Source organism: Bubalus kerabau, chromosome 2 (genome assembly GCF_029407905.1).
Source record: "Bubalus kerabau isolate K-KA32 ecotype Philippines breed swamp buffalo chromosome 2, PCC_UOA_SB_1v2, whole genome shotgun sequence".
NCBI lineage: Eukaryota > Metazoa > Chordata > Mammalia > Artiodactyla > Bovidae > Bubalus > Bubalus kerabau.
This window is the reverse complement of record NC_073625.1, coordinates 8,140,343-8,153,843: the sequence shown is the minus strand read 5'-3', so window position 1 is coordinate 8,153,843 and position 13,501 is coordinate 8,140,343. Positions and strand designations below refer to the sequence as shown.

At 44.8% G+C, this 13,501-nt stretch overlaps 1 protein-coding gene across 1 annotated transcript in view; it reads left to right on the top strand.

Moving 5' to 3' along the window:
• The window catches only part of CHRNB3 (cholinergic receptor nicotinic beta 3 subunit), a 30,345-nt gene extending 17,445 nt beyond the window's left edge, over positions 1-12,900 (top strand). The window contains exons 5-7 of the mRNA XM_055570149.1: positions 8,262-8,371; positions 8,631-9,513; positions 12,559-12,900. Coding sequence (XP_055426124.1) covers positions 8,262-8,371; positions 8,631-9,513; positions 12,559-12,693 — 1,128 coding nt within the window. The 3' untranslated portion in view covers positions 12,694-12,900. The remainder of the gene's footprint in view (positions 1-8,261; positions 8,372-8,630; positions 9,514-12,558) is intronic.
• Positions 12,901-13,501: the final 601 nt, after the last annotated feature.

Here is a 13,501-nt window from a genome sequence, read left to right as displayed (position 1 = left end):
TAATCTCTGTAATATGATAGACACTATAAGTAACGTATATACATAAGACACTGAGTCATTATAATTATGACAATGAAATGGGGGACAAATCATGGAAGTCTTCCAAGGGGAGGAGACATTTCGGTGGGGTCTTGCAGGATCAGTAGAGGTTCCATGATCCATAAAAGTGGAGAAATTGTCACCCACCTGAATAGGTTTCCCAAACACATGACTTTCCAAAGCTTTCACACCAGAGCAAAGCTATAAGAAACTCTTTCCAATCACCTCTGTCTACCTCAGTAAAAATAAAGACAATAATGACCAAACTTCTCTCTTTGCCCTCTCAGACACTGAAAAATGCTCCTTAGTCCATGGAGAGAATAAAATTCTGCCTGCTTGGTCCTAAAGCAGGTTTCCTGCAGCATACCTGAGTGAGATGACTGGTGTTTTGTTTTGTTTTTTAACCCAATTCCTCTGCTCTATCTTCTATTTCCTTCATCTTGTCTGGTATATTTAGACATTTCTCATCTATCCTCCCAACTGCAGACCTTTACAGGCACAAATTTAGTAACATCCTGAGAAAGTCCTCTATGGAGAGCTATTTTTGTGGTATTGATTTTATTTTGCAAACTTGTCTTCGTACTTCCAGAGAGTAATAAAAACCCTACAATTCATAAATAGATTATTAACACGGATTCACTACAACTCTGTGACAAGGTCTTCACCGCCCCAGCCACTCAGATTCCACTTCATCTTTGTCAAGGGTAGGAAAACCGCATCGCAAGCACCTGAAGGGGATGGAAGACAAAGCCATCATCCCTTCCTCACTACAGGACGGTCGGCCCTTTGCCTGGATGTCACCCTGTGAGTGATCACCCTGAAGACAGATGCCAAGTGTATTCACTCAACTAGCGCTTCCTGAGCACCTACCATGTGCCAGGGCCATATAGGGCACTGGGCCTCAACTCTGGGGGCAAAGTCCATGAGCCAGAAGGTTCTGAGCGGCCAGGTGTTACTGAATGTGGGCTGCTGTCCCAGGCCACGGCAACCCTGGGGACACAGAGCTCCCTGAATCTTACAAGGACAGCACCTTGGACCAATGTGGTTTCTCCAACAGCTGGTTCCTGTGCATTTTATTATTAATATTTTAAAACACGTATTTATTTATTTGGTTATGCCAGGTGTCAGTTGTGGCACGTGGGATCTAGCTCCCTGTTGAGAGACTGAACCTGAGCCCCCTGCATTGACAGCAGAGTCCTAGCCACTGCACCACCAGGGAAGTCCCTGAATTCCTGTTTTAGATCACAGTAAGTTCAGAAACATGAAGGCCTCATGGGGTGGATCCTTGCAGCTGGCTTTGGAGGAGAAAACCATGAAGGTTTTCTTTTTTAACAAACCTAAGGAAAGGCTGGCCTTGCTGTAAGGTCTGGGCCATCTCCCCAGAGCCTAGTTACCTTCCCCAACCTACAACAGCACCTATACGCTAGGGATTTACCTTAACCCTCTGTCACCATCTTATCTCCTTCCTTTTCCATAGCCTCACTCTGACCTGAGCAGAGGAGGCCCTGCCGTTATGGTCTTCTGATTCATGTGGACCCTGAGTAAGAATGAAGTGAGTCGGGGATCCAGAGTCTTGCTGTATAAACTTGGCAGGTCACTTCCTCTCCGACCCTCTGTCTCTTAATTTATGAAATAAGGCAGTACCCAGCTGCAGTGTCGCTGGCTGGTTAAAAGGCATCATGTGTGTGCATGTGACTCCTCTGAGGTCTGGCAGGTAGTGGGAACTCAATAAATGTCATTTCCTGGTGCCCTCTTCATAGACTTTCTCATCTTTAATGACAAATCCCATTTCTTGGCCTTGACAACTCAGATATAATGGGAATATGGTGGTGGTTTAGTCGCTAAGTCGTGTCCGACTCTTTTGACCCCATGGACTGTAGTCTGCCAGGCTCCTCTGTCCATGGGATTTTCCAGGCAAGAATACTGGAGTGGGTTGCCATGCCCTCCTCCAGGGGATCTTCCCAACCCAGGGGTCTTCTGCATTGCAGGCAGATTCTTTACCAACTGAGCTATGAGGGACGAACCTGGGTCTCCTGCATTGCAGGCAGATTCTTTACCAACTGAGCTACAAGGGATGCCCCATTGGGAATATGAGACATATAATATGCCATGTTGCCATCTTTAAGATTAAAATGAATCAACAATAATTTCATTAATTTAATTTGGGGGGGGGCATATTACATGGCTTGAGGGATCTTCGTTCCCCAAACAGGGATCGAACCCAGGCCCATGGCAGTGAAAGTGTCAAGTCCTACCCACTGGCTCTCCAGGGAATTCCAACATTAATTTAGTTTTAAGAATTTCACACCTGACTTTGAGGTAATTGAAAATCCCAGGGGTGTCCCAGAGGTTGCCGATCAAGGCACCAGCAGGGAATATTTGTTTCTTACTATCTTTTGGTCTTGGGATTAATAATTATTAATGTTTATAATAATAATTTTTCTAATTATTAAGAATCATTAGAAGACTTCATTTATTTTTAAAAGTCATGACAGTTTCTTTTTTAAGTCTTATGATTTAGGTTTAAATGAAATTTGGTTCTGGATTGTTCTACAGCTTGACATTTATGAATGATATTTCAGGTAATATATGTAAGAAAATTTTAAGTGAATATATATGATATGGATTTGAAGTTGCACTTTTTGGAATTAAGAAAGCTAGACTGGGAGTATTTTTCTATTTTTTTTCTCAGTCTGAGATTAACTTTGGTATTTGGCCCTGACCTACCCTGTGCTCCCCTGTTCCTATAATAATAACAAGCTCTCAAGCCCGGGACTATGGCAAAGTGGAGCTGATGTTTGTACAGAGCTTTGAGAATCTTGGCTGGGACATGCTGTGTGAACACTGGATACTGTTTCTAATCTCCTGCTTTAGAAAGGCAGAGACAGGAGGTTAATCTCCAACCCCAGGGTTTCAGAGAGAGAAGGGAAATGACCAGAAAGCCTCACAGACCCTTAGAGAGTAGGACAGAGGATTTGGGCTCTGAATCCTCATCCTGATTCAGCTGACTTTAGCATGAGCAATGATGCTGTGGTGTGGGCCTCAGCCAGCATCATGGTGGACCACGTCCTGCTGGATATTTGGTAAGCCCCTCTGATGGCATGTTGGCGGGGACAGCATCTCTAATTCCCCAGGTCTAACCTCAGAAGGACACTGAGGTTGTAAGGAATGTCTCTCCAGTCCCACAAAGGAGCATAGCCAGTGAAGGATGGTCCAGGGGTGGAACTCTAATTCGATGTTCAATGCATTCTCTCTCTCTCTCTCTCGGGTACCCCCAACAGAGTCCCACTGACCATGAGTCCCACCTGCCCCCTGTTCTTTACTGTTCAAGAACGTACCCTGAATCCACTGGAGCTGATTTTATATCCTCCTCAAGGATTCAGACATGCCCCTCATTCATCCATCCACTCACATCTGCTCTTCATCCTGGAACAGAATCCTCAGTAGCCCTGCTCCTTCCTGCATGGTACCCACTGCCCGTTCCTGCCCTCTGTCTCAGCTACAGTGTCATCCAATCAGAACCTCCTTCCCTGTCCACTCAGTGTCCCCCATCTTTTCACCCAAACTGCCCCCTTCGTGGCAGTGAGCACAGGGTGATGGTTTGCCTGTTAGTTCATGGGTTCTAGAATCTTCCCTGGTGGCTCAGTTAGGTAAAGAGTCTCCCTGCAGTGTGGAAGACCTGGGTTTGATCCCTGGGTTGGGAAGATCCCCTGGAGAAGGGAATAGCAACCCACTCCAGCAGTCTTGCCTGGAAAATCCCATGGACAGAGGAGCCTTGCAGGGCTCTAGTCCATGGGGTCACAAAGAGTCAACACAACTGAACAGTTGACACACACACTCCCCACCAGGAGTTCCCACAGAAAGGAGTGTGAGTCTGTCTGGGGGGCAGAAAGAGGACTGAATGGTCTATCATGGGCTCTGGTCTGAGGCAGCCCCAGGTGGGAGGACACGGTGGCCCTGCTCAGAGCTGGTATAAGCCTTGCATATTTGTGGGATGGATTAATTTCCCCCGAATATTAAGCTCCTGAAGCACAGCCTCTGGACTCCCTCTGGCCACAGCTGTCCATCCTGCTGCTGGAGGTGTGATGAGCAAGACAAATCTTTCCAGGAACCATCTCTCCCCTGGGGCTTGGCCCATTTCCCTGAGCACAGTCTGCACAGCTGCTGTGTGTTTGCCCCTGGAATCTGAGCTCCCCACTTTCTTCCTGGGCTGCAGAGCTGGGCTTCAATAAAGGTGACCAGTTCCTGTAGAAGAGAGAAGACTGAATTCCATAAGCAGGTGATTTTTTTTGAGATCTTTAGGTTCTAAGCGGAGACACTGTGGGTTTGGACTCACTAACGCTGTGCTCACTTAACACTGATATTAAAGAAGGAGCCAGAGTGTAAGAGACCAGTTCTAGTCAGTCTGCCCAAACGTGTCTGTCTGCAAGGCTCGTCCCTGTGTGCCTGCTGCTTGCTCCCTTTGCTGTTGCTGGTCAGTCACGAAGTCGTGTCCGATGCCTTGCGACCCCATAGACTGCAGCACACCAGGCTTCCCTGTCCTTCACCACCTCCCCGGGTTTGCTCAAACTCATGTCCATTGAGTTGGTGATACCATCCAACCGTCTCATCCTCTGTCACCCCCTTCTCCTTTTGCCTTCAATCTTTCCCAGCCTCAGGGTCTTTTCCAGTGAGTCGGCTCTTGACATCAGGTGCCCAAAGTATTGAAACTTCAGCTTCATCTTCAGTCGTTCCAATGAATATTCAGCGTTGATTTCCCTTAGGTTTGACTGGTTTGATCTCCTTGCTGTCCAAGGGACTTCAGGAGTCTTCTCCAGCACCACAATTTGAAAGCATCAATTTTTGGCGCTCAACCTTCTTTATTGGCCAACTCTCACATCCATACATGATTACTGGAAAAACCATAGCTTTGACTGTATAGACCTTTGCCAGCAAAGTGATGTCTCTGCTTTTTAATATGCTGTCTAGTTTTGATGAAAATGAAAGAGGAGAGTGAAAAAGTTTGCTTAAAGCTCAACATTCAGAAAACGAAGATCATGGCATCTGGTCCCATCACTTCATGGAAATAGATGGGGAAATAGTGGAAACAGTGTCAGACTTTATTTTTTTGGGCTCCAAAATCACTGCAGATGGTGATTGCAGCCATGAAATTAAAAGACGCTTACTCCTTGGAAGGAAAGTTATGACCAACCTAGATAGCATATTCAAAAGCAGAGACATTACTTTGCCAACAAAGGTCCATCTAGTCAAGGCTATGGTTTTTCCAGTAGTCATGTATGGATGTGAGAGTTGGACCGTGAAGAAAGCTGAGCACCGAAGAATTGATGCTTTTGAACTGTGGTGTTGGAGAAGACTCTTGAGAGTCCCTTGGACTGCAAGGAGATCCAACCAGTCCATTCTGAAGGAGATCAGCCCTGGGATTTCTTTGGAAGGACTGATGCTAAAGCTGAAACTCCAGTACTTTGGCCACCTCATGCGAAGAGTTGACTCATTGGAAAAGACCCTGATGCTGGGAGGGATTGGGGGCAGAAGGAGAAGGGGACGACAGAGGATGAGATGGCTGGATGGCATCACTGACTCGATGGACATGAGTCTCAGTGAACTCCGGGAGATGGTGATGGACAGGGAGGCCTGGCGTGCTGCGATTCATGGGGTCGCAAAGAGTCAGACACGAATGAGCGACTGAACTGAACTAGGTTTGTCATAGCTTTCTTTCCAAGGAGCAAGTGTCTTTTAATTTTGTGGGGGCAATCACCATCCACAGTGATTTTGGAGCCCAAGAAAATAAAATCTGTCACTGTTTCCACTGTTGTTCCCTGCTTGAGGTCTATTTTATATGTTAAAATATACTTTTCATATATATAAACAACTAAAACCTCAGTCATTAGAAAACAAACAACCGATTAAAGAATAAGCAGAGGACTTAACAGCCACTTCACCTAAGAAAATGTATGGATGACAAATAAGCATATGAAGAAAAGCTCAATGTCATTTAATCATTAGGAAAATGTATAGCAAAAGCCATAATGAGATACTACTTTACAACTATTATAAACATTTCAGTGTGACTGTACCCAGAACTGGAGATGATGCCAGACAGCTGGAATGCTCATGCATTGCTAATGGGAACAGAAAATGATCCAGCCACTCTGGTGTCATATAAAGTTAAACACAGACTTACCCTATGACCCTGTCATGCACTCCTAGGTATTTACCCAAGAGAAAAGAAAATGTTTTTCACCCCCAAACCTACAAAATTTTTATAGTCACTTTATTTATAGTCATTAAGAATTGGAATGAATACAAATATTTTACCTGGTAAATGGATTTTAAAAATTGTGTTATATCCCTACAATGGAATACTTCTCACTAATAAAAAATAAACAACCTACCTAGAATCCAAAAATGTATTTCAATAGGTAAAAGAAGTCTGGATGGAAAGGCCATGGACTGTGATTCCATTCTCTGGCATTCTGGGAAAGGCAACATCACAGGATCAGAAAACAGAGCGGTGGTTGCCAGGGACAGGGAGGTGGGAGCGTTGATTATAAAGTGCAGCCTAAGGAAAACTGGGGGCAGGGGAGCTGTCCTGGTATCTTGTTGGTGATCATGATTATCCAACTGTTTGACTATAGAACCGGACACAAAAGAGTGAATTTTATTGTATGTAAATATTTTAAACGTAAAAGTGAAAAACAAATAAAAAATGCTGCTTTGGGTTCCCTTCAACATTTCTGAGATTCAGACTTGCTGCTGATAATGGAAGTCTGCTTGTGTTAGTTGCTCAGTCGTGTTCGACTCTTTGAGATCCCATGGACTGCAGCCTGCCAGGCTCCTCCGTCTATGGAATTCTCCAGGCAAGAATACTGGAGTGGGTTGCCAAGTCTCCTTAGCAGGAGACAAATTATTCATAGGAAGGAAATTGTATTTGCTTTTCAAAGTGGGCAGAGGAAGAGGAAGGAAGAGGGAAGCCTGTGAGTACTGAGTAAGCATGGTAAATGCTTTACTAGTTTGAGCTCTTAAACTGCCAGCCTTCATATGCATAAGGAGTCATGCAGTTTTTTTTAATCCTTTAAGTGTAGCTTTCTAAAGTCCCTACCTTTTAAAATTTGGTTTTCAAGGGTCAAGCCTCACAAATATTGTCTAAGAGAGACAGTGTCTCATCTGGAGTGTATCATTCCATCCTTTTCCAGGCATCATGCATATTTCAATATTGTACCATCTAGTGAATCATCCATCTGCTGACTCCTGATTTTTTAATGACAAAGTTGGCATCACTGGGCTGCAGGGAGCCTCATACTGGGCACACCCTCCTGACTTTCTGAAATGTCATTTAATATTATCCTTCATTATTCCTCAACTGTCCACATGACAGATGGTGGGATAATTCACTTTCAGGTCAGATTTCATAACATTCTGGATTCCAAATCTTTTTAAGTCCACTTCTACTGCAATTGGGTCATCCATACATCATCCTTTCGACCTTCATAATCCAATCAATTAATGGTTTTGTTAATCTGGATTCATCAGCCCCTGTAAACCATACTAAATGATTTAATTCTATTACGAGGAAAAATATGCAAGCTAACAACATTTAGCAATATAATTTAAAACTAGATTTGGTGCTTCACAGAATAAGAACAGGTTAGAATGTAAAAGGAAATTCTTGGAAAATATTTTTCCGTTGGATAAAACTTATGTCCTCAAGAGTAGTCAGCAGATACTGGATATTTCATATTAGCATACTGTGTGGATCTTTGTCCAAGACTCTTGATTGATATTCAGAATCATTTATATCCATTTTCATGAGATAACAATATCGCTGGATGGACCAACTCTTCAAGAATAAACTGAGTTAGAGCTGTCTTTGCTTTTCTTTTGTTTCTTCAGAAAAAATAGGCTGAAAACGAATAGGTCACAAATCAGTGAAGTTTGTTGCTGAGCCTCTATCATTTGTGAAGTAGTCATGGCAATTTTGGAATTCCCAGGCTGGACAGGTGTGAGAGTCTAGACCATCAAACACCAGGCTGGCTCGGGCTATACCTTCAACTGCCCTGAGTCACAGACCAGGGCCATAGGCCTAAAGCAGATGTATTTCTCTTTTAAAATAAAACAAGAGATTCATAAATTAACAGAAACTTGAAGATTCCAAACTCGAACTGAATTTCCAGAATAAAATTATTCTGAAATAATTTTATTAATTTATATTCATTTCCACACAGGAATGGACAGACCACAAGTTACGCTGGAATCCGGATGAATACGGTGGGATTCATTCCATTAAAGTTCCGTCAGAATCTCTCTGGCTTCCTGACATAGTTCTCTTTGAAAAGTAAGTCTCGCAGAAGACAAATCCGCTAGTCCGATGAGGCATGGAAATAGAAAAGCCTGATTGTGCCAAAATAATTAAGAGAAAGGTACAACCTTGATGAGAGAATTGTTCCTTTCGGGAATCTTGTTTGATGCTGTGATAGGAAAGGAATAAAATACAAATAGAACAGTGGTGGGGGGGGAGGGGAAGAGACGGCTAATCTGTGTTAGACTAACCTAGACTAACCTAGACTAACCGCGAGTGAACCGTCTTTCCACAGCGCCGACGGCCGGTTCGAAGGCTCGCTCATGACCAAGGCTGTGGTCAAATCGGACGGGACCGTGGTGTGGACGCCTCCCGCCAGCTACAAGAGCTCCTGCACCATGGACGTCACATTCTTCCCGTTCGACCGGCAGAACTGCTCCATGAAGTTCGGATCCTGGACTTACGACGGGACCATGGTGGACCTCGTCCTCACAGACGAGAACGTGGACCGGAAGGACTTCTTCGACAACGGAGAGTGGGAGATCCTGAACGCCAAGGGCACGGCCGGGGGCCGGAGGCACGGCGCCTACTGGTACCCGTTCATCAGCTACTCCTTCGTGCTGCGCCGCCTGCCCCTGTTCTACACGCTCTTCCTCATCGTCCCGTGTCTGGGGCTGTCCTTCCTGACCGTGCTGGTCTTCTATTTGCCTTCCGACGAGGGCGAGAAGCTCTCCTTATCCACCTCTGTCCTGGTTTCCCTCACGGTCTTCCTCCTGGTGATTGAGGAGATCATCCCGTCTTCCTCCAAGGTCATCCCGCTCATCGGGGAGTACCTCCTGTTCATCATGGTCTTCGTCACCCTGTCCATCATCGTCACCGTGTTTGTCATCAACGTCCACCACAGATCTTCCTCAACCTACCACCCCATGGCCCCCTGGGTTAAGCGGCTCTTTCTGCAAACCCTTCCTAAGTTACTCTGCATGAAGGACCATGTGGATCGCTACTCTCTCCCGGGTAAAGAGGAGAGGAAACCGGCCCTGAGAGGTCAAGTCCTCGAAAGAAGGAAACAAAAGCAGATGAGTGATGGAGAAAAAGTTCTGGTTGCTTTCCTGGAAAAGGCTGCAGATTCCATCAGATACATTTCCAGCCACGTGAAGAAGGAGCATTTCATCAGCCAGGTGAGGGAGCTGTTGGGAGCCCCGACTGAGATTTTTAATGTCTATTTGCAACAAATAGGGTCCCTGTTTCAAACGTGACCTTATCAGCTACCTGCTTGACATGCATATAACTTCACACAAGCCCTGACACAGAATAGGGACTTCAGTATGAATTTTCAGGGAGACCTTCACAAAAACAGAATGAGCAAAAGAGAAGCAACTCTAGATTAAGCACAGCTCCTTCTCATTAGATGTGAGTCTATTTAAATAATTCAATTCTACATTGAAGTTGTTTGTCCAGGTCTCTGGTCATTTATCTCTCATTTTTTATGGGATGATGGATAACTCTATTCAGAATATTTGGAAATCAGAAAACAGAAAGAGTCAAGCTTTATATTAATACAAAACATGATATAACAGCAAGTATTTAGTTTACAGATTTAGTTTTTAAGATGTGGAAAGGATATGGATATAAGACTCAAAACAGTTCTGCTTGCAGATGCTACCCATGTTCCACTCGCTTGAGAAAAGCTGCTTAACCTGAATTTGTTTTCTGAACTCTCCCTCGAAGGGAGGAATTACAGACATCAAGTACAAAATATGTATTATGTGCCCAGCACACATGGTCTCATGATGTGCAGACAATTAACGTTAATCCTCACCTTTCTTCTCTCCATCTCTCCCTCCTCTAAATGGTCCTTCCCCTGCAGAAGGAAAATATTATTTGACATGTAAATACTCAGCACAAACAGTAGTCTGTTGCTTAAAAAGAGTTAATATTTATACCAGTTTATACAGTTCTATTATTTTACCCTAAAATCAGTGAAAATTAGTGCCAACAGCCTAATGCCATAAACAAACTTAAGAAAGAATAGGTTTTTCAAGAAACAGCTTCTGTATTTTATATGTGCACTGCCTAGTACCTCCTGTCTCTTATAATTTGTCGTTTTTTAAATCCACTTAAAAATTTTTTTTTAAAGCACTGGGGAAAGAAATGCTGCTTTGGAACAAGCATTTCAGCTATTCTTAAGGTTTTCTATTTCTTTATTTACATCTTTTAGAAATTCTAACACAAAGATTTAAATGGTTTTTTATAGACTTCCCTGGTAATACAGTGGTTAAGCTTTCCAAAGCAGGGGATGTGGGTTTGATCCCTGGTCAGAAAGCTAAGATCCCACGTGCCTTGTGGCCAAAATAAATATATAAATAAACACCAAAGCAACATCGTAACAAATTCAAAAAGACTTTAATAATGGGTCACATCAAGACTAAAATATTTTTAAAATTTTTAAAATCAAAAGTAGCTTTTAGAAAATTATAAAAACAACACGTTGTTGGCATAAGGAATTTGGAAAATATGAAACATTTAAGACGATTCACATCACTAATAATCCCCCACTTAAGGTTGACACTTTTTAAAATTAAATGTGTTTATTTTTAATTGGAGGATAGTTGCTTTACAATATTGTGGTGGTTTCTGCCATATATCAACATGAATCAGCTGCAGGTATATGTATGTGAAACTCCCTCCTACCTCCCACCCCATCCCACCTCTCTACGTTGTCACAGAGCTCCAGATTTGAGCTCCTGCATCATACAGTAAATTTCCACTGGCTTTCTAATTATACATATGGTAGTGTATATGTCTCAATGCTACTCTCTCAACTCATCCCACCCTCTCCTTCCCTACTGTGTCCACAAGTCTGATCTCTATGTCTGTGTCTCCATTAAAGTGAAGTGAAAGTCGCTCAGTCGTGTCTGACTCTGCGACCCCATGAACTATAGAGTCCATGAAATTCTCCAGGCCAGAATACTGTAGTGGGTAGCCTTTCCTATCTCCAGGGGATCTTCCCAACCCAGGGATTGAACCCAGGTCTCTGGCATTGCAGGTAGATTCTTTACCAGCTGAGCCACCAGGGATGTCTCCATTGCTGCCCTGCAAATAGGTTCATCAGTACCATCTTTCTAGATTCCATATATATGCGTTAATATATGTTATTTGCTGCTGCTGCTAAGTCACTTCAGTCGTGTCCAACTCTGTGCGACCCCATAGATGTCAGCCCACCAGGCTCCCCCGTCCCTTGGATTCTCCAGGCAAGAACACTGGAGTGGGTTGCCATTTCCTTCTCCAATGCACGAAAGTGAAAAGTGAAAGTGAAGTCACTCAGTCGTGTCCGACTCTTAGCGACCCCATGGACTGCAGCCTACCAGGCTCCTCTGTCCATGGGATTTTCCAGGCAAGAGTACTGGAGTGGGTAGCCATTGCCTTCTCCCATATGTTATTTGACACTTAATGTTTTCACCTTCTTCATGGTTTTCCCTAAGGTTTTATTTCTAAACCTCTACGTGCACAATATTTTCAAGTTCTACATCAGCATCTATGTTCCTTCTAGAACAGCAGGCATCCTGCTCAGCACTGTCTACCAAATCCCCAGGTAGTAGAAATGGGACCTTTATTTTCCCTTGAAAGACCTCTGGCCTGGTCTCTGAGACTTCCCCAGCCTGCAGCTTGTCCTGGTCTTACCTGGCCCTCCCAGGCTGCAGACCAGTCTCCCAACCTCCCTTCCTCCAGAGGGACTGGGTCTCCTCTGTCCCTCACCACTTCCTGTCATCTCCTCCAGGAGTGTCCCCCATAGCCCTACCCAGCTGTGGAGTAGGGGAAAAGAGGCCACTGAAATAAGTGACCCCCAAATCCTTAATTTATAAATTTGTGCTATATTTCCTATGTCATAACAGGAAGCATTGCAGTAGGAGATGCTGGCTTTTTATTTGGGTAAAAATCAGGCTTTTTCCATTTTAGTCAGTACCATTTACAACTGCATCAGTGATTCTGTTGTTTCTATTTTACATCCTCGATGTTGATGAAAGCGTTCCCCTGAACTTGAGCTACACGCCGTTTTCTTGGGCACCAACCATGAGGTCCCAGGAAGTGGATGTCTCGGGGGAGGTGTCAGGTGCATTTGGAAAACTGCAGGGCTGTGATCCGAATAGGATTCCTTTGAAGTCCCTGAACTCAGAACAGCCGTGCAGCATTCTGAATGGAAGGTGTCCTTTTCTCTTCGGCAGGTGGTGCAAGACTGGAAGTTCGCGGCTCAAGTTCTCGACCGGATCTTCCTGTGGCTCTTTCTGATCGCATCTGTCACCGGCTCAGTTCTGATTTTCACCCCTGCTTTGAAGATGTGGCTACACAGTTACCATTAGGAGCAGGAATCCAGAGCGATCTAACACACGCCCCTAAAGACAGAATCACACCTTAGAGCTGACATCCAGCCCCCATGTGTATACAGCATGCAAACCCACGTGCTCATCAGGAGGCCCCGAGGGTGGACAGTGTCTTGTGTCGTCCTCAGCGAGGCTGAACCTCGGTTGCCATGACAGCGAGTTGGGTGTCAATTAAGCAGACCCTCCTCAGACCCCGGCTTTGGCTTCCGCAGACATTCAAGGAGAAATTGTGAGTCTGGGCCTGAGATGACGGGCCTGTGACACACAGGACGGTCGCTGTGTTTCACCAAGAACCCCAGGAAAGGGAAGACTCCAGCACTGGCTGGTGTCCTTGCTGGTTTTGCCCAGCTGCCAGCTGGCACTGGCATTGTGGCCATTGCTTCTGTAGCCATGCGCCTGCCCTGCGGGTGAGCTGTTTGGGGCATCACATGGGTACCAGGGCAACCCCGGGCACGGCACACCTGTCATTACTAAGACCCCAGGAAGACTGGTGACTCAAGTCCCCCAAACCTGGCGTTCGTTCTGCATGGTCTGGCTCGAATGTGGGCCACCTCTAAGCCAGGTTCCTCGTGGCTCCTTCATAGGCTCACAACGGTGTTCAGGTGGTCACGCCAGAGGCTGCTGTGGAGTGGGACTTGCTGTAAGGCCATAGCAAAATAACTTGCAGTAGAAACAGTGTCATCGGCTGCCAGGAGGGCAGTTATTATACCCATCCTCTTTTCCTAGAAAACTGAAATTCTGAACGTGCTCTGATAATGGTTTTTTTATGTCCCCTCATCTAATCTAA